The 21,602-nt window shown below is 36.5% G+C and overlaps 1 protein-coding gene across 2 annotated transcripts in view; it reads left to right on the top strand.

The window, feature by feature from the left end:
* The window catches only part of ERICH1 (glutamate rich 1), a 94,420-nt gene extending 81,124 nt beyond the window's left edge, over positions 1 to 13,296 (top strand). Inside the window, exons 5-7 of one of the 2 annotated variants that reach the window (XM_020973012.2) lie at positions 4,282 to 4,476; positions 7,274 to 7,424; positions 12,810 to 13,296. In XM_020973012.2, coding sequence (XP_020828671.1) covers positions 4,282 to 4,476; positions 7,274 to 7,383 — 305 coding nt within the window. In that variant the 3' untranslated portion in view covers positions 7,384 to 7,424; positions 12,810 to 13,296. The remainder of the gene's footprint in view (positions 1 to 4,281; positions 4,477 to 7,273; positions 7,425 to 12,809) is intronic. The other variant, XM_020973013.2, reaches the window with a different exon arrangement.
* The last annotated feature ends 8,306 nt before the right edge of the window (positions 13,297 to 21,602 follow it).

Here is a 21,602-nt window from a genome sequence, read left to right on the forward strand (position 1 = left end):
GAAGTAGAATATTGAATCAAGATTTGGATAGTCAGAGATACAGAAAAGCTTGCTGGATTGGTAGCAAGGTTGAATTAGAAAGGTGCCTTCATACTCTAAGTATTCTGTCAACTTACAGACAAACTGTGTGGTAGAATTGGGAGTTTTTTCTGAATTTTCTTTTAGTATTTTCTTCATTTAAAAATTAATTTAGCTTCCCCATCATATAGTGGCTTTATGCTATCAAAATATGTAGTAACTATATAGAAGCTTATGATAGACATGGAAACTTGAGGCCAGGAAAGGTCAAGTGTCACACCTGAGCTAACACAGATAGCACAGAGCTGGCATTCAAACCTAAGGCTCTAAAGCCAACATTCTTTCACTGTAAATGAAGGTAATTGTTTTACTACTGCCCTCTTTCCAGTTCTTCCCAGAAATGTTACAAGAATTGATAAGAGAATACTTGTTAGATTGAGCTATAAAAAAAGTCTTAAAATAAGCTTTGAAATAAAATGGCCTTGTCTTATCACTCCTCCACATTTCTAGCAGCTGCATACTTTCTCCTCATTTCCTAGTGAGATGCAGTTGTCTATAATGGTTGCATTTCCTTGGCAAACCACCAAAAAAGAAGAATATCTCAGCAGTGGGATATGGCTTGTCCATGGTGGTCCAGATATGTGCTTGAAAACTAACTTTCCACCACATGCCAGTTCTAAAAGGCACATGTGCCTGAAGTTCTACATCTTTTTTCTCAGCTAATGGCTGCAATCACACGCCTGGGAATAGCCAAGCTTCTTTCTGAGGCAGCAACCTGGAACAGAGGGAACTTCATCTATTCTTAGGTGAGTAGTTCTGGCTCTGCTGAGAAGTGATATGCATACATATTTCTCAGATTCTATAGTTACTGGTGATAGTTCAGTTTCCAAAGGCATGTCTCCCTCCCCTTAATACCAACACGTTTCATAGATATGTTTTTTTTGTTGTTGTCTACCTCAACAAACCATAGTATATAGTATATCAATTATTGTTTTTTAAATTTAACTTGCTTTCAGAACTCTAAATATGTGAAAATAAAAGCTTATAAGTTAGATATAAGGTAGCTAGTCACATTGCAAAAAAAAATTCTCTAGTTCTCAAAGAATTCAGCAAAAACTTTTTTTTTAAATAAAGGCAACTTACAATACCATTAAATGCTTTAGTACAGTGAATTTAAGTGTTACTTTGGCAATCACTGATTACCTGGCAGAAACCATTTTTGGATACTTTAATTGTTAGAACACGCTTCCTTAAACCATGATAAAAATTTATCTCCCTTTAACTTTTATCTTCTGAAACAACACAGAATAGACTTACCCCCTCTACCATAGACTCATTGAGTTGGAAGGAATTTTTTGTCAAATATTCTCTTCTTTTTGATTAGAGAAGAAGAATTAATGGCCAGAAGGTAGAGCAAAGATACCCAGTGACTGACTGATATTCAAAAAATTCCAAAGATGAGGGAGCAAACAGGACTAAAGACTAATTGATCAAAGTCAATATTGAATCATGCCCAGAGAACCAGATCGAGATAAATAGGACTGGGAATAGAAGAACTAGGACAAGCATCAAGAAATCATAAACCAGAATACAAGACTAGATAGAGCTCAGTACTTCATGGGGAAAACTCTTGTGATGTGATAAAGAAACTGGGTGATGCCAACTCTACTGTCCTTTTGCATCTAAAAGGAGATCTATTTTTGGGATCCAGGAAATGGACACAACTGTCCCTCCTAGAGTGTCTCCCTAGAGACAGACTTTGACTTAGTAGTGTGCCAACTATGAAATAATCTCACCAGCATAGGATCATGGTTTCTCATGTATTCCTGCATTCACTATTCCAGGTCATACCCTTCCTAGTCAACTTAGACAGTCAATAAACATTTATGAAACACCTACTACTAAGTCACCCACTACTAAGCACCTACTGTGCTAAGTTATGGGGATACGAAGAAGGTGTGACAGTCCCAGCCCTCAAAGCGTTTACAATCTAACACACAAAATGAAGCTCAAAGCAGGGTGAGGGAAAGGTACCCCCTGATACAGGGACATAGTGAAGTCAGAGACATCCCAGAGTTATCCCAGAGTAGTGCAGCCAAGTGAGAAATGAGATGTTCTGAGTTAGTTACCTACTTAAATAGAGGTTTTGGAGTTCGTGTCTGCATTAACAGAAGATAGTGATTAGGTGGAGTACCAAGGCTGATGAGATCTTATAGGATGATGAGATGTACTACAGATGCTTCCATGTTAGTAATTAAAGACAACCCTGATAATAGACTTTTCTTATCTAATCAAATCAGGAGTGAGGCAAGCCAAGAAGCTAGGGAATCATCTTAGGATTGTATGGTGACCAGGGACAGATGGGAGTTATTGTGGATTTATAGGATAAAATGAAGATTGAATGTCCCAGGGATCATTATATGGATTACCATTGAAATAAGCCATACCTAGATATCTGCCTAGTGATTACCTAGGAGTGTGGTATTTAGATGTGCAAGGTGTAGAATATGTTGTTTGCATAAAAAAGGATATCCTGATTGTGGAAAGATATCTATTGTTACAACTATTTATAACTTCCTTATCCTCTCCTACTCTCTGAGAACAAAATATTCAGGTCTCTTAAGCATTGGATTTAGCAAATAACTCTTCCTTACTAAATCCTAAAGCCTTTTCTCAGTGCTTCCCCTCCCTCATCTTTCTGTAGCATTTGCTACCATCTACTGCCTATTCCCTCTTAATAGACTCCCTTCTTAATTTCCATGACATGCTGTCTCCTGTTTCTTCTATCTAAGCACTGCTTAAATTCCTTCATGGATTCATCTTCTTCCTCTTGTTCTCAAGATTGGCCTCCCCCAAGGCTATGTCCTGGGCCCTCTCCTCTCTTCCTTTGTGTGTGTGTATGTGTGGGGGGGGGTTTCCCCCCCTTCAATCTCTTTCACTATTGTGGCTTCAATTATCATTTCTGTGTAGTTAGCTCTGAAATGCATATGTAGCCAATTCTGAGCTCTCATCTGAACACCAGAATTTCCTGGCCTCCCTTCCTCCAGTCTCTGCCATCTTGACTCACTTCTTCATAAGATTATAGGTCTAGAGCAGGAAAGGATCTTAACAGAAATCTAGGACAATCCATGTAAATTCACAAGGAACAATTCATGTTAAATTAACCTAATTTCCTTTCCACTTAGGATTAGTTACTAGCAAATCAGAAGAATCCCATAGACAGTACATTTTGATTTCATCCAAGTATTTGATATGAAAAGTCATAAAAGCTTTGTGGACAAGATGGAAAAATGAGGGCTAGATGATAGTGTAGTTAAGTGAATTCATAGCTTGTTTGACTGTACTCGAAAGAGTCTTGTTGTACCTTTCCTTTATACAGCTGGTTTTTCAATTGCATAGATGCTAGAATGCTACATTTTAAAAGCCAGTACAAAAAATCTGAATAATTATTTTATTTTGTTGAACCAATCTTTATTTTATATAAAGTGAGGTTGAATTCTACTTATGTAAATTTTTTCTTCTTTTGAGTCCTGATTTTTTAAAAATAATTACTTGTGATGGAACCACTTTTAAATAATTTACAATTAAAAGCATGCAAAAAATTTTACAGTAACTCTACTGTCTGCAGTTGTTGCTTTATTTTTTGAGTCTACTAACTTGTTCTTTGTTTTTGACACATTTCACAAATATGGAAATGCCTTTTATCTTTGATTTGTCTCTCATTTCTCCCTAGCTTTGCACATGTTTTTCAAATACAGTGTACTGCAGTTGGGAAGACACTTGCACATACCCATTAATAACTCCATTCAGTATAATAAACATGCCTATGTGGTGAAAGTCAATTTAGATTTTTGTTCTTATTCAGTTGACTATTTATAGTGTATATAAATGTGTGCATGCATGTATGCATGCACGCATGCCCTGCCTTCAAATCATTGATCAGAGTACTGTACTTCAGGGAGGCAACATGGTATGGTCAATAGATTTTGGGTCAAGCCCTGGATTCCAGGTGCTGACTTTGCTCAGTCCATTTTAGAGAATTATTGTGAAAATCAAATGAAATAATATACATAAAAGTACCACTATAAAATTGTACATAAATATCAGGTAGTATTATGACCATTCCTTTTGTAACATTGACCAACAGTATTTCTGTATAAGGTTCTTCTTGAGTGATATAAAGTTATCGTAAGTTTAAAAACATCATAAAAATTAAATTATCATTAAATAGAATGCTAAGTCATCCTGCCTTGTTTTCTTCAGGTAATTTTAAATCTTCTGGTTCAACTGCCTGTTTGGAAACTATCCAGGAGATTTTTAAACATCTTAAATTTCATCGCATAGCTTCCTCAGATATTATACTTTTGGACCAGATGAAAACTCTGGTACTTTTGCAAGATACTGAAAGATTAAAGAGTGCTTTGGAACAGTTCCAAGAACAATGCATGATGCCTCCTGGTATGTACTGAAATTTATTAATCAGAGTGTTTATGTTTTTGTCAAGGTTTGCCTCAAAAAAAAAACACCTTAAGAAAATAATAATGAATTAGGATATACGATGATATACTTGTGGTTTGGTTGAATAACACAGAAAGAAAAACACTTTCATTGCTTCTTTGATTTGTTTATGGGATAATATACAACCACGCCAATTTTCCATCCTGTGGTTGTCATAGATCCCAAAGGGAAGTCTTCTGTAGTTTTATCTGTAGTAGGAAAACTTATCTCTTCCTCTTCTCTTCCTTTATCTTCTCTGCTGCAATAACTAGTAGATTTTCTGCACCCTTCAATTCTAAAAGCCAAAAATGGAAAATTAAGATAATCAGTATTTAACTTTCATTCAGATATTAAGTACCTACTATATCAGCATTATGGTAAACCCAAAGAAAGATGCAAAGAAGTATACACCATAAGTTCTGCCCTCAAGAAGTATAAAGTCTAGGACAGCGAGGTGGCGCAATGGATAGAGTACCGGCCCTAGAGTAAGGAGAATATGAGTTCAGATCTGACCTCAGACATATAATACTTCCTAGCTGTGTGACTCTGGGCAAGTCACTTAATCCCAATTGCCTCACAAAAGAAAAAAAAAAGGTGTAAAGTCTAGTTGGAGAGAGCCAAATACTAAAGCTAGCTCTTTGTGGAGGCAAAGAGTTGGAAATTGAGAGGATGCCCATCAATCAGCGAATGGCTGAATAAGTTATAGCATATGAATATGATGCAATGCTATTGTGCTGTAAAAAAATAATGAAGGGGATAGAAAAACCTGAGAAGACTTACATGAACTGATGCAAAGTGAGGCAAGCAGAACCAGGAGAACAATCTACACAGTAACAGCAATGTTGAAAGATAATCAACTACGAAAGACTCGATAACTCTGATCAATACAGTGATCCACCACAACTTCAGAGGACTCACAATGTAAAATGCTGTCCACCTCCAGAGAGAGAGCTGATAGTCTGAGTGCAGATTGAAACATTTTTATTTCTTTTCTTGATTTTTCTTGCTTTTTTTTTCTTTTTTCTTTTTTCTTTTTTCTTTCTTTTTTTTTTGGAATATGGCTAATGTGGAAATATGTTTTATATAACTTCATATGTATAATAAATATCATTTCTTTTTAGCCTCAATGGGTAGTGGAGGGGTGAAGGGAAGTAGAGAACTTGGAACTGAAAATAAAAATAAAATATTTTTAGAACTACTAATGCTAGACATAAATGATAGTATAACAATATAACAATATAAGTGATGTCATAAGCTTCTATGTAATTTGGTATCAAATGAATGGTACAAGTAATATGTGTTATGAATTTATGAAATTGAGAGATCAGTGGTTTGGATTGATCAGGGATGACTTCATGGAGAGAATGTTAATTGAGCCAGAGTTTGACATATGGTGTCAGATTTATAAGAAGAAAGGATTTTTTTTAAGAGAAGGTATAGCAGATTTAACTCTTCTACATACTACTTTTGAAACTGATAGTTTTTTAAAATTAATTTTCCCACGTCCATTTTTAATTCTAATTTAGAAAAAGAAGTTTTTTATTGAATGTAAGGTCAGTGCACATTTACTTTAGGATTAATATCAAACATATGAAGACTAATATCATAATACTCTAATGAAAAGATTATTGGTTCTGTAATCACTGGACCTAGGTTCAGATCCCACACCTGATACTTAACTACTTACAGAACCTTGGGCAAGTCATTTAACCTCCCAAGGCTTCAGTTTCATCATCCATAAAATAAGGAGATTGACTAAATGGCCCCTGAACTATCTTTCAGCTTCAGATCTGTGATCCCATCCATGATCACTTGCTTTTTTTTTTCTAACTGTCCTGCTATTTATTTAATAAGGTTAATCTTAAGCACCATACAAAAAGTTTATTTTATTACATATATACATGTATATGTATATATTTCAAAGTATAAATTGAGAAAGGCTATGCATATAGAAGTAATAGCATGATTTTTTAATAGAAAAAATCATTTTTAGGCATGTTATCACATATATGTACCTATAGATATATATATGTACATAAACTTAGTATTTTATGTTGTATTTTACTCTGTAGAGGTTTTTTGGGTTTTTTGTTTATTTGTTTGGTTTGTTTTTTTTTTTATTCAAGTGTTTTATTTTGCATAGAGCAAAAGTGCCTTACCTGACTTTGCATATTGAATTTCTCAGTTTCCATAGGTATATCTCACTGTATGTAGATACAGATATATTTCTCAGTACCTTCATACCAATGAAATGGTTGTACTAAAATACTAGAAATTATAGGGATTTTCCCTTCACCAACACCATGGCAGGCCATCTTCATGAGTTGTGTGGCTAAAAAAAGCCTTGGTCTCTTAAATGACCAAACTTCTGGTGATGAGGCTCTCTGCACTAAAGTTATACCATACATTCCATTACTGACCCTGAACATGGAATATTTCCAATTTGGCAGGATCTGCCAGAGCTTATGGCATATTATCATTTAGGACCCAAGGGTTGCCTCTATAGCGCAGTGAGGTATTAGAGAACTTTATGAAGGCTATGTACCTGACCATGTGTGTGTAAATCAGTGTTTTTTGTTGCTCTTCTTTTAATATACATGGAAACTTAATACGTAAAGGAGTCTTCATGTAAGTCCTTTTGTAATGCAAATGTTAAGAAAATAAATGAAATAAACACTTCTTATTAAAGTTCTGCTGCACTCATCTTATGATAGAGGTAACCCTAAGATCTCTTCTAACAAAGCATAAACTCTGACAGTTCATGCCTGGCTAAAGGCTTCAAGTAAGACTGCCAGGAAGATGGCTGAAATTTATTATCCCTATCTCTCATTGTGGCCTCTTCAAAACACTAAGAAATGTGCCAAGTAAAATAATGAAAGGAAAAGGAAAAGGATACAATTCTTCTCAAGGTAAGTCTTCTAGAAAAAGGGCACACATATTGTGCCCATCATTACCTTTTTACTACCTCCACCCACGGGCCCATGTTCTAAATTCCACACTGAGTGCCGCATAGCTGAATGGTATCAGATAGTCTGTCAGTTGCAGTCTTTTGTTGTCTCCCCCTTAGCAGTGATTCAGTTAAATTACTTCCCTATCTTCTTACATCACCTTTGTCCTGGAGATCTGTCCCAGTAATTTAAAGAGAGCAAGCTACTGGAGTAGAGAGGGGATCAGCAGTGTAGGGCAGATCATCGTGTTATCCAGAACCCAAAAAAAAGTGGCGTTTGGATGAAAGGACAAATGAGATGTAGGATATAAACCTTCCCCCCACTCAGCAGCCCCAAAAGAACTTTAAGGGCAGCAAACTAAAGAAAAGAAAATATAAGAAGTAAAGGAAGATGACTTGTAGCAAAGTTGCTGGGTTGAGAAGGTAACTAAGTCTCCTCTTTATATGGAGGCAAGTAACGTGCCATTTAGAGTAAAGGAATAAATAACAAAGGCATGGAGGGGAAAGGAAAGAACTCATGATGGGATGGACATTGCAGACCAGCAAACAAAGACTAATAAAGAAGGGAAAAAATTATTAAGCAAATGTAAAACTATTCCAATGCAAGAAACATATTCCGAAGTAAAGAAATCCCTGAAGAAAAGGAAAGGATAATTATAAACTGTACAGAGCCCTAGCATGTGACATTGGAACAACTACAAAAACCTCCAGAATAAGTCAAAAGAACAATAAAAGAATTAAAGGATTAATTAAGGATAGAAACTAGATTTCTCAAAGTAGTTAAGTTGTCAACAATTTAAGTTGTTGAGGCAGTCAAGAGGCACAGTGCATAGACTGTGGAGTCAGGAAGATCTGAGTTCACATGTGACTTAAACGTTTGCTAGCTGTGTGGCCTTGGGCAAGTCACCTAACTTCTCTTTGCCTCACTTTCCTCAGCTGTAAGATGAGGATAATAACATTTTCAAAACACTTCATACAGTGCCTAGTGCATATAAATGCATATAAATGCTATATAAATGCATATTCCCTCCCTAAGGAGAGAATGGTTATTCCCTAACTAACAGATAAGCTGGATAGTGGAAGAAATGTTCTATGTTTTCGAGAAGCTCCACCTTGAATTATGGACACAAAACAGAAGGAATGTGTAAAAAGATAAAGTCCCAGAATGAAATAATAGATACTAGAGTGTAACAGAAGGTGAAAGTAGTAAGGAAAGGGATTTTTTTTTTGAAAGCAGCACTACAAATGAAATGTTATTCAAATCAGAGGGGGGAAGGAGGTGGGAGAAGTAGTCTTCTGTACTATACTCTTTTTATAGTTTCATAGAAGGACTAGTAAAGGAGTGAAAGAGAATAATAAGCTCAGGGAATAAGATTAGGAAAATGGAAGGGAACATGAAAAAGGCTGTAGGAGGAGATGGATCAGACTAGTGTAGTCAAAATAAACTTCAAGAACTAAATGCAGATTTAAATTAGGAGGAATAATAAAAAATAAATTGAACAAAACATAATAATAACTCTAAATATAAATGGATTAAACTCATTAGTAAAATAAAATAAAATAGAAGACTGAATAAGAAAGCAAGCACAATTTGCTGTATCCAGAATACTTATTGCAAATTTTAAGGAGTGCTGAATTACTTACTCCAAAATATTTAACACAAATTGTAAAGCATATTTAAATATTCATAGCTGCATACTTTGTGATTGCACAAAGGGTATGCCTATCAGTTCAGGAATGGCTAAGAAAAAACCAAAAACTATGGTATATCATTATAATGGGATATCACAGTAAGAAATTACAAGTATATAAAATTCAGAGAAACTAGCATTTTTTAAGAACTAGTATAGATTAAAATTATTAGAATCAATCATATATACAAGGACTATGCCAGAGTAAATGAAAAAGATCACTGAAGCTGGACTCTGAGTAATTTGTAAACTCATGAAGGTATAGATAATGAAACATACGTCCTTCCTGAGATACAGGGGCACATTGGGAAAGAATGGTGTTTACATTGTCAGATATAGTCATGTATCAGATGTTTGTACTTAGTTAATTTTCTTTGACATAAGGGAAGATTCAATTTGGAGTAAAGATAGTTTTTTTTGTGTTTTTTCCCCCTCAACAAATGACTGTAATATAAGGATAAAAGCCATCAATGAAATATATTTTACCAGTTAATAAAATAAAAGATATAGATCCTTTTTGGAAGGATCCAGGTATGTGATTTCATCAGAAAAGTGAGTTCCCAGTAATGAAATACTTTCTGCTGCTCCAAATCAACAACTGATGATAGTTTCATAGAGTTTCCTCCAGGATTAAAAAATTAAATGACTTGCCCAGTATCACAATGGCAATATATGTCAGGGATGGGATTTGAACCAAAGATGTCCTGACTCTAAGGTCAGCCCCTACAGATTGAAAATTAGGAGCTGGAATAAAATGTATTATGTTTTAGTTCATTGCCCCCAAAACATAGGAACTGTGCTCATGATTTCAGTTAAGGCAAAGATAAAATTGAACGTGTCGAGAGAGGTAAACAGGAAAACTATATGATGAATAAAAGTGCCAAAGAAAGAAAATGCTATTATTAGATATAGATAGGTATGTGTACACATATATAGGCATTTTTAAATAACATAGCATCCAAGTTCCTAAAGGAAATACTAGCCAAATTGCAAAAGGTAACAAAATAACAATTATATGATGCTTAAATATTCTTCTTTCAGCTTAGGTAATAAGAGAAAGATGAACAAGTTAACATATAGATCCAAAAAGTATTGGAAAAATTAGAATTGAAAGACCTTTGGCAATTTCTAAATAAGAATATTGTAGAATATACATATTTATGAGCATCATAGTGCTCATTCCCAAAAAATGGTCAAGTACCAGAGCACAAAGACATCATAAATAAATGTGAAAAGACAGAAATGATAAACACATCCATTACAGAGCATACTGCAATAAAAATAACAATCAATAAAGAGGATAGAAACAAACCTAAATAGAAATTAAGTTAACACTATCCTAAATACCAAGTGGGTCAAAGAATAACAGAAATAATAATTATTTTTAAAAGCATTTTAATAACGAATAATGGAGCTAGAGACCAAACTTGTGATACCTTGATATAAGAAACTCCCATATGAGGAAACCCCTTTTATCAGTGCAGGTCAGCACCATCTCTGCAACTCATAGAGAAATTCCTAGAGCATTGAAAGGTTAAGTGACTTACCCAGTATTATACAACCAGTATATGTCACAGAGAAGGGACTTGAACTTAGATCTTCCTACTACCAAGGCCAGCTCTTTAGTCATATTAACAAAATAGAAAGAAAGCATTCATGAACTAAGTATGTGGTTTTTTAAAAAAAAATAACAATGCCCCAAGTCACCAATAATTAGAGAAATGCAAATAAAAACAACCCTGAGATTTCATCTCACACCCTGCAAATTGTAAAAAAATAACAAAAAATGGCAACAGTCAATGTGAAAGGGGGTGTGGAAGGAGAGACACACTAATATGTTGCTGCTGGATCTGTGAAATAGTATGACGTTTTTGAAAAGCAATTTAGAATTATGCAAATAAATTGACAAAAATGTCTATACCCTGTGAGCCAGAGATCCCATTACTGGGCTTATATCCCAAGGAAGCCTGATATCAATAAGAAGAAATTCCCCATATGCTCCATAATATTTATAGTAGCACTTACTGTGATAGCTAAGAATTGGAAACAAAATAGAAGCCCATCAATTGTTGTTTGTTCAGTTATTTTTCAGTTGTGCCCAACTCTTTGTGACCCCATGTGGGGTTTTCTTGTCAAGGATACTGGCATGGTTTGCTTCACTTCTCCAATTCACTTTACAGATGAGGAAACTGAGGCAAACAGTTAAGTAACTTGCTCACGGTCACACAGCTATTGACTAGATTTGAACTCACGAAGATGAATCTTCCTTATTCCAGGCCCAGCATTGCACCACCTAGCTGCCCATCAATGGAGAATGGCTAAACAAATTGTGGTACATTAATATAATGTAATATTGCTGTGCTATAAGAAATGATACATATAATGAATACAAAGAAGCATGGAAAGATCTATATTACTTGGTGCAAAATGAAGTAAGCAGAACCAAGAAAAAAAAATATACACAGTAAATTATAAAGATCAAATGGGACTCCAATGAAGAGATATGAGAAGATACTCCCAACTCACCCTTTCATGAAGGTTGGGAGGTCCACAGGCATTACACATTGCACATGTTATCCCTTCCACATCATGGAAGTTAGAGGCATGTCACCCCCATTATCTGGAAAATCTATGTAAAAGTTTTGGGGCCTCCCTTCAGCCTGGAGAAGAAATTGGAATTTTTTTCTTTTTCTTTTATGAGGTGTTTACAGTACCTTATTGCAAAATTTGGGTTAAGTATTTGGTCATAGGCTCTGTGTCATCTGCTGACCTTCACATGTCATCTGCAGTTTCCACAAAATTCCCCCCAAAATCTTACTTAATTTCTTATGCTGACCCATGCTACATCAAAACCACAATGGGGAAAGTTGTGATGTGGAAGTTCTGCTGATTTTTTTTCCCACTAAAATAATAATATTTTTCATATGGGATATCTTTCTGGGAAGGAGAGAGGGACAGACATGTGGGTATAACTATGGTGAGGTAAGAAAAAAAATCAATAAAAACTTTTTTTAAACGAATATAAGCTTCTTAAGGAAAGATGAATGAGTTAACATAGTTCCCTTAAGGAAAGGAACTGTTTCTGTATCTGAATCCTCTGCATGTAGCATGGTGCTTGGCACATAGTAGTGCTTAATAAATGCTTTCTGCCTTCCCTTAAAAAAAAAAAAGGCTATTGCCAAGCAAGCCTGACTTCCAAAGACTTCCAATAAGTTAGAAAGGCTTTGATTATTGGCCAACTATATCCCAATGTCTTTATTTTGAAGCCCAGTCTAGCAAAATTCAGAGAGGCTTAACACAAGAGTTGACCGTCTGGGGGAAAATGTTGAGGTCATAATGAACATCTATATAGGGATAAATTGAATATTTGGCTTACTATAGTTTCCAAAGTTCTTTTCTAGGAAAACTCTAAATCTAAAGGTCAGAACTAAAGTAACAAACACATTGTCAGAATTTTCTCATCTCTAAGTCACTTTTGTTACATCTGTGTGTAAGTTAAATAAGATGCTACTATAACAAATTTCTTGCTATTCCTAAATGTCAGGTTTGCATTCTGGTAGATTCTTCACAATTTATTTGGTTTTCAAGGGTTCATGTATAACAAAACACCAGAATTATAATTTATAATGTGTAGTTGTTGTTTTTTTTCTTTTCAGACCATGCAAAAGAAATTGCAATTCTTTTTCATTACTGGATTACAGATATCCTTCCTATAAGGAACAGGAAATAAGGTCTGGATGCCCATCTGCAAAGAGTTAAAATTTAATAATAGGAAAAAGCCTGAAGAAGACATATGAAATACCTGAGAACTCTCAATATTGAAGTTGCCAAAATTGGTTTTAAAAGAAAAAAGTTCTATATTTTTACGGTGTAAATCGAATGTTGTAAATTGATAAGATGTATCTGTTAATTTGCTTGTACAAAATAAACACTACGTCTTATCTAAGATTTTAAATGTTAAAATCAGGATATTAGAGTTGAAATGTTATTTATACATTTTTTCATTGTATACATCGTAAATTAACATTGAGATTCTAGTTTTTGTTCTATTTGCCATAAAGGAAACATAAAAATGTATTTTCTTTGTGGAATCAAATCAAGTATTGTTTTGAAGTGATAATAAATTTTTTAATGTCAAAATCACACTGAATTTTAAAATTTTTTAGAATGCTTTATTATCCCTCATTTTTGAGAACTGTTTTGATGCCACGTTTCTGTTGTTGAGCTTTTTGAGGGGTGAGTGGGACTGTGGATTTTAAGAGTGCTTACTGTGGTATAGACTTGGAGTCAGAAGATCTAGTTTAAAATCTTCATTCCTGCTCCTTATCACCTATGTTTGTTCTTTACATTTTTTATGAAAATTTGAAATTTTCACTTATAAATAAGGAGATTGGACCAGAAGACTTCTGAACATGCCTTCCAGGTCTGGCAGCCTGTGATTCTAACCATTTCACAACTTAGAGGTCAAGTGATCCAAAATCACAGAATTTTTGAGGTCAGAGGAATTGTTAATTTGAATCTAGTACAGCTTTTTCATGATACAGATGAGGAAATGGCCCAGAAAGATGAAACGATTTCCCCAAGATTGTACCAATAGTATAACCAGGTCTCCTAACTCTAGGGAAAGAGCTGTCAATATTATACTCTGAGGTCTGTCTGCAAGTTATAATACAGAAACCATTAGAAAATAGAAGTGAACAAGTACACCTACCTTGCTATCATAGTCCCAACCTCAAATCCCATTTCTATTATTTTTTTTTACCTCAGTTCTTTTACTGATAACACTTTTCACATAACATAGAATATCCTTTTACTTGACAGTATGAAGAGTTAAAGAATATTCACATCAGGAAATGGGGGCTTGAAGGAAGGGGACATAAAACTGAGTGACCAATCATGCTTCTACTAGAGTTTTTGTTTGTTTTTAATCAAAACCCAAAAAAGCCATCACACCACCATAAGTACAAGGCAACTGATTTCTTTGGTCAAATTCCAGCCATTTGGCAACCCTATTCTCTACCCACTCCCTTCTGTCTGCTTGACCCTTTCCTTTTCATTTATCTCACATCTTCCCTGAACTTTCAATCAACTTTGTATTACTTAGTTGGCTGTAATAACCTCCATTAAACAGACAGCAGTAGGTAGCTCCTTGGACTTGATCAGTCATAATGTTAGAGCCAGAAGGGGCTTTGGGGATTATTTGACTTAGTCTTCTTGCTTTTCATTTGACCTATGGCTGACAAAAAACATTGAGCAAAGAACACTTTTCTTAAAGATAGAAATAAGCCAGAAAAGGCCAGAGAAATAGCTTCCTTTTGGTGACCTTCCCTCTCCCTGAAGATCAGCACCAACACCACCAATTCAAGGTCAATCAAAGGACAACATCCCCCTGACATTATTCTACTTTTTTCTGGCAGGAGTCCACTTGTTTCCACTGCTGGTTCTGGTGCTGCCTTTGCACTAGGAGCCCTAAGTCTCCAAACACAGTCAGTTTTAGCTTCTTTGCTCCTTGTGGCTATCAGAAAGCATGTTTACTTCCCCCGTGACAGCTGCCACATTTTGTGGCTGGCTGACCACTAGTGTTATCCAGGCCTCCTCTTTGTTCTGCACAGCCATCTAATGTTATTGGCATCCCAGGTCTACTTTTCAGGATGCTCCTACCAGCAATTTGGACCTGTGCCTGTAGCATTTACTACCACTACTCTATCTGAGGAAAGAGCACCAGAAAGGGCCCACAGTCAGCAGCAACACTATTTTGTCTTTCTGTGTGCACTGCTTTCCTGTCCACCATGTTGCTGCTGCCTGATCTACCAGCATTATAGCCCCATGCTTAAAAATGAAAGGAAATCTAATTTGAGAAGAAGCACAGCAGGAGGAAAGGGTGCCAGATTTGGAGTATGAGGATGAGAATTCAAATTCTGCCTCACTACACCATCACTTAAATTCTTGGGGCTTCAGGTTCCTTCCTCTGTAAAAATTTGGGAATTTGGCTCAATATCAAAGATTCAATCCAACTCTAAATTTCAAAGATCATATCCATCTCTTGGCACCTTGCAAGTTGTTTTTCTCTTCTCTGTAGTTTCCAAGAATAATTCAACTTCAATAAGGTTTACAAAAACCCTTTCCTCAGACCAAAGTTGCACCTCAGGAGTGTAGCTTGCTTAGAGCTTGGTCAGACATAGAAGATGTCCTGGTGACTGCCATTGCCAGTTGTCTTGATTTTTGTCTTGCCACTGGACTTCGATGATTCTGGAGGAGAAAGTGATGATTTTGTGCAGCTCTGCCTCACTTAAATCCAATTCACCCAAAAGTCAAGCCATTGCCCTTGTGGTGTCATTGGTCTTCTGCTAGAATGAACAATGACAAACGATTCTGCATGAGGTCTCCACCCAGAGGCAAGGACTTCCAGAGTAGGTGCTGTGAGTTAAACCTTTGTCACACATATTTCTTACAGGTGTACCTCACTGTGGATGCTGTATTTGTGGAAAGGAGGGAACCAGGTTTCAGGAGAACATTTCATGTTAACTGTTTTTACCATGGTATCTGAGTGTAGTAGTAGCTGCCCTCTGGGGACCCAACTTGCCAATGAGCAGAAGGTGAGGAATGCTGCTACTTCTTCTCTTCTTCCTCTTCCTTCTTCTTCTTCCCTCCTTGCCAAATGTGGTCCACCACCTTACATGTGAGTGCTCTGTCCATAAGAATATAATTTTTGGTCACTTATATTTATAAAACATCTTGGGGTTTTGGGCCTAGATTTTTTTAAAAGTATTTTTTAATTTTTAAAAATGTGTCTATTTTTTATTGTTATTTTTTTCTCTTCGAAAAGCTGGGACAATTTACTCTTTGCAGTTTTCATTTATTATTTGAAATATAGCTGTGAAAAAACAGGCTTTAAAAAAGCCTATTCCATTGTGTTTCAAACTAGTCTTTAAAACCAAATCACTCTGGGTCTCATTGAATGGCCAATAAAAGCCCCCAACCCAAACCTTTGTGGCACATTATTTAGGTTTTGTTGGCTTAGAATGAGTGTAAATAGCAATTGTTTTCTTTTCTGGCCAAAAACTCTAAGGGTCTTTCCCTTAGACAAACTGAGACTCCAGAAAGACCTACTTTATAAAGGCCAAGGTCACCTACTGCAACCTGGCCATCACCAATCTTATCTTTTATCTTGCCACTTGGACTTGGATGACTCTGGAAGAGAGTAAGGCTCATCATGTCTTTTTGCAACTCTGTTTCACTTAAATCCAATTTCATCACACATGGAACACTTGTGAGTAAAAGTAAGATGCAAAATGTGACCGTCCCTATGGCCAAGGTGAAGTGAAAGAGTAATAATAAAATTATCATCATCATCATCATCATCATCATCATCATCATCATTATTATTATTATTATTATTATTAGAACAACAACCATTTTACAGAGCACTTTGAGATTTGCAAAGCACTTTACAAATATCTCATTTGATGTTCAAAACTGCTCTGCTAGTTAGGTTAATTTAAGAAAACTGAGGAATGAGGAACTTGGGGAAACCTCAACAGGGATGTTGAAATCCCTTAATATAAGGGTATGATTTGAGGAGGAACAAAAGATGATGAGCCAGGAACTAAATTCTTTGAGAAAGGAGGGTGAATGAACTTGGGAATATTATGCAACAGCCACCATAATCTGGACTGGGTAGAAAATGTTTATTCTGTTAATTTCAAAGGAGAGGAGGCTGCTGAGTGCTGGTGATAAAAGGGTAGTCTCCTACTAGGAATAAGGAACAAGGAGAATTCTAATTTCCCCACCAGGATCAGTGGGACAAAGAGGGAAGGGGAGAAGTAAGAGTGAAGTGTGTAGATAGAGCCATTGGTACTGAAGAGGGACAGGGATGTAGTTATGTAGTGTTATAGGGGGGAGGGAGTAGAGATCTGGTCTCAGGACTTGATGAAAATATAAGCCAAAAAAAATGTCCTGGATAAAGGGAAGTTTGTTCACTTGGAAGGGGCAGATTGGAGTGGGACATGGGTAGGGTAGGGCTGAGGAATATGAAGATGAGAGAACATACTGTGGGGGTTGGGAATAGTTTTCTTCTGTGTAGTTTAAGACTGATTAATACAGAGAAAGAGAAATAGGTAGTCATAGGAGTAGTATTGGATAATAGATGAAAAAACAAAATTGCCATTCTCCAAGGCATATTGATGCTGGTCAAGGGCCAGTGATTTAGGGCCTTAATCACTTTCCCCTACTCATGAAGGGGGCAAGGGAGCCTGCCCTGGGTCTCTCCCAGCTGGCAGAGGAGTCTGGGTGAAGCCCCTTCTCTTGAGTGGCTGGGAGAGGAGTGGACTAAAGGTAGTTGGTGGTGGTGCTGGTGCCTCTGGAATTATCGGCAAGAAGAAGGCACTGTGCAGGACCTGGGTCATGGAATGACCCCAGCCAGATGCCATTGCTGTTCCTCTGGGGATAAATGTAAAATCTTACACTTAGGTTGAAAAAAATCTTCAAGATACAGAACAAAGATACAATAGGAAGCAGTACAGCCAGTCAAGTTCTCCTTCACAAAACTAGTCCAAACACCTAGAAAATGCCAACAGACTGAATCCTGATAAGAATTCCAGAAAAAGTGACAGTGAGTCATTTGTTCTGCTCAGCTCAGCATAGGGAGACAGACAGAGAGGTCTATGAATACACTGCTCATGAGAACACTCCAGCACCTATGGAGAAGCTGTATACCGGGACAAGAGGAGGTCCCAGCCTCACATGGGGCACCACTTGACACCATACCAGGACACTTCAAAGGAGACAGGTGTGAACTGACACCTTTGTTGCTCACTACCCAGTTCCAAGAGCAGAAACCAACAACAGCTATATGATTCAGACCCCAGAAACAGAACACAGTCACAGTTTCAGTATCTAGCCCAGCCTGCAGAGGAATAAGTGCAGCAACAATCCCAGACCAAAGGTAAGCCTGTAATTCTGCTTCTCTGAACCAATAGAGCTTTTCTCAGCCACAGGGATTAGCAATCATCCCTGGATCAGACCATTTTGGGAGTACTGAAAGCATATAGATTTCCAGCCTTTTCCTGAAATTCTGAAGTAACACAACACTTAATATCCCAAGAAAGCAGCAACAGGACTAGCTCAGACCTTCCCTCCTGAGTTGAGAGAGCTCAAACTGAAGATCAAATCTGAAGTCAGAAAGTAGGCAGGATTAATAAGCAAACAAACAAAAAGAATCCCCTGATGAAGAGCTATTATGGTGGCAGGAAAGTTCAAGATAAAAACCTAGAAAAAGAGAATGATTCTAGAATATCTGCAATCAAAACCTCATGAAAAAAAACATAGTTTGGGCAAAAAATCAGATAGAATTCCTAAAAGAGATAAAGCAAAGTCTTTAAGAGAGTTTAAATTTTTTTTTATAAATGGAATGAGAGCATTTGAAGAAAAAAATAAAAAAAGAAATGAGAGTTATGGAAGGAAGAATTGGAAAGGGAATTAACAGCTTAGCATAAGAGATATAAAGCTTTCCCCAGTAACAAACTCCTTAGAAATTAGAATGGACCAAATAGAAGCCAATGACTTCATGAGGCAACAAGAAATATTAAAACAAAGTCAAAAGATTAAAATTATAGAAGAAAATATTAGGTATCTCATATTAAAAACAACTAACTTGGAAAATAGATTGAACAGAAAAATGTTGAGAATCATATCTGAATACCATAACAACAGCAACAACAATAACAAAAGCCTAGACATACTACTTCAAGAAATCTTCAAAGAAAACTGGCCAGAGTTCCTAGAACCAGAGGGCAGTGGAAATAGAAAGAATCCACAGGTCACCTCCTAAGAGAAACCCCAAAATGAAAATTCACAGTTACATCATAACCAAATTCCAGAGCTTCCAGATCAAATAAAACCTCACTTTCATTTGAACTGGTCAAAAAAAAAAAGGAAATACACACACACATGTGCACGCACACACACACACCACAGAGTTGGGCACAAAAACACAGTTCACTCAACAGGGAAATAAGAGGGAAAGGGAAGAAAAGGGAAGGAAGATTTACAGGGAGGATAGATCGTTTGTTCTTCAATTGTTCAGTCATGTCTGAACCTTTATGATCCCAGGGACCATAACATACCAAGCCTTCTGTCCTCCTCCGCTATCTCTCAAAGTCTGTCTTAGCTCATGTTTGTTGTTTCCATGACACTATCTATCCATTTCATCCTCTGCCATGCCCTTCTCCTTATGCATCTTTCCCAACATCGGGATCTTTTTCAATGGGTCCCATCTTCTTATTATGTGGCCAAAGTATTTAAACTTCAGTAATTTATTTAAGTATTGACTGATTTGATCTCCTTGCTGTCTAAGGGACTGTCAAAAGACTACTCCAGGACTACAATTTGAAAGTGTCAGTTCTGCAGCACTCAGCTTTCCTTATAGTCCAACTCTCAGAGCCATATGCTGCTTCTGGAAAAACCATAGCTTTGACTATAGGGATCCTTATTGGCAAGGTGATGTCTCTGCTTTTTATTATGCTATCTAGATTTGCCATAGTTTCACTTCCTTGTTGTGGTGGAGGGACTTGCATAGCTCAATGAAATAATGAGCTATGCTGAACAGGTCATAGAGGAGAGCTCTGAAAAAAGGTGATCCACTGGAGAAGAAAATGGCAAACCATTCCAGTATCTTTAAACCCCATGGACAGTACTAAAAAGAAAAAAAACAATATGACATCAGAAGATGAACCCCTCAGGTCAGAAGATATCCAGTACACTACTGGGGAAGAGCAGAGGACAACAAGTAACTCCAGTACTAATGAAGTAGCTGGGCCAAAGCCAAAAGGAAGCTCAGCTGCTGATGTGTCTGGTGACAAAAGGAAAGTCCAATGCTGTAATGATCAATATTGCATAGGAACCTAGAATGTAATATCTATGAACCAAGGTAAACTGGATGTGATCAAACAGGAGATAGAAAGATTAGACATCGACATCTTGGGTGTTTGTGAACTTAAATGGACAGGAATGGGTGAATTTAATTCAGGTGGTCACCACACATACTGTTATGGGCAAAAATCCCTTAAAAGAAATGAAGTAGCCCTCATAGTCAATAAATGGATGAGAAAAGCAGTACTGGTGTATAATCTCAAAAATGACAAAATGATATCTGTTTGAATCCAAGGCAAACCATTCAACATCACAGCAACACAAGTGTAACCATCGATGCTGAAGAGGCCAAAGTTGATCAGTTTTATGAAGACCTACAACATCTTCTAGAAATTACACACACACACACACACACACACACACACACACACACACACACACACAAAATGTCACATTCATCATAGTGGCTTGGAATGCTAACATAGGAAATCAAAACATAATTTGTATGACAGGCAAGTTTGGCCTGGGAGTACAAAATGAAGCAGGGTAGAGACTAATAGAGTTTTGTCAAGATAACTCCCTGGTCATAGCAAACACTCCTTTTCAACAACCCAAAAGGTAGCTCTACACATGGATGTCACCTGATAGTCAATATAAAAATCAGATTGGTTATATATACTTTGCACCAAAGGTGGAGCAGTACTATACACTCAGTTAAAACAAGACCTGGAGCTGACTATGGCTCAGATCATGAGCTTCTTATTGTAAACTTTAAGATAGATTAAGGGAAGGATTAATCCTAAGCAAAACAAACTCGTTAAGGATATATTAAAATGTTTGTAGCTCTTTTTGAAGTGGCAAAGAATGGGAATCTGAATGGGTACCCATAAATTGAGGAATAGATGAACAAATTATGGTATATAAATGTGCTGGAATACTATTGTTCTGTAAGAAGTTATAGGAGGGGTATGAATTGAGATGGGAGGTAGAGGGAGGGGATGGGGGAGACTGTTGGAAGGGTGGGTGAAGTGGGAGATGCAAGAGTGGGAGAGGAGGTAAGGTAACAAAGATAGGGTAAAAAGAAGCTAAGAAAGAAAATGGTGAGCAAAAATAAGAGGGAAATTCACAAATAGTAATTATAACTTTGAATGTGAATGGGATCTCTATAGCAGCTCTCTTTGCAGTGGTAAATAACTAGAAATTATAGGGATCCCCATCAATTGGGGTGGTATGTGGTTGTGATGAAATATTACTGTGCTATAAGAAATGATGAGCTCAATGATCTTAGAAGGGTCTGGAAAGACTTGCATAAAATGATGAAGAGCAAAGTGAGCAGAACCAAGAGAATATTGTATACAGTAATAACAATATTGTTTTAAGAACAACTCTGAGCAACTAAGTCATTTTGACTATTATAAAAATAAAGAACATATGAAGAAAGATACTATCTGCATCCAGAGAAAGAACTGATAAGTAGAAGTATGTATAGAATAATTTTACATCTATATACATGTATACATACACACAAACACACACACATACATATACATACCTATTTGTGTCTAACAGTAGCCATCTCT

The sequence above is a fragment of the Phascolarctos cinereus genome, unplaced genomic scaffold, assembly GCF_003287225.1.
Source record: "Phascolarctos cinereus isolate Bilbo 61053 unplaced genomic scaffold, phaCin_HiC Scaffold_2;HRSCAF=192, whole genome shotgun sequence".
NCBI classification, from domain to species: Eukaryota; Metazoa; Chordata; class Mammalia; order Diprotodontia; family Phascolarctidae; genus Phascolarctos; species Phascolarctos cinereus.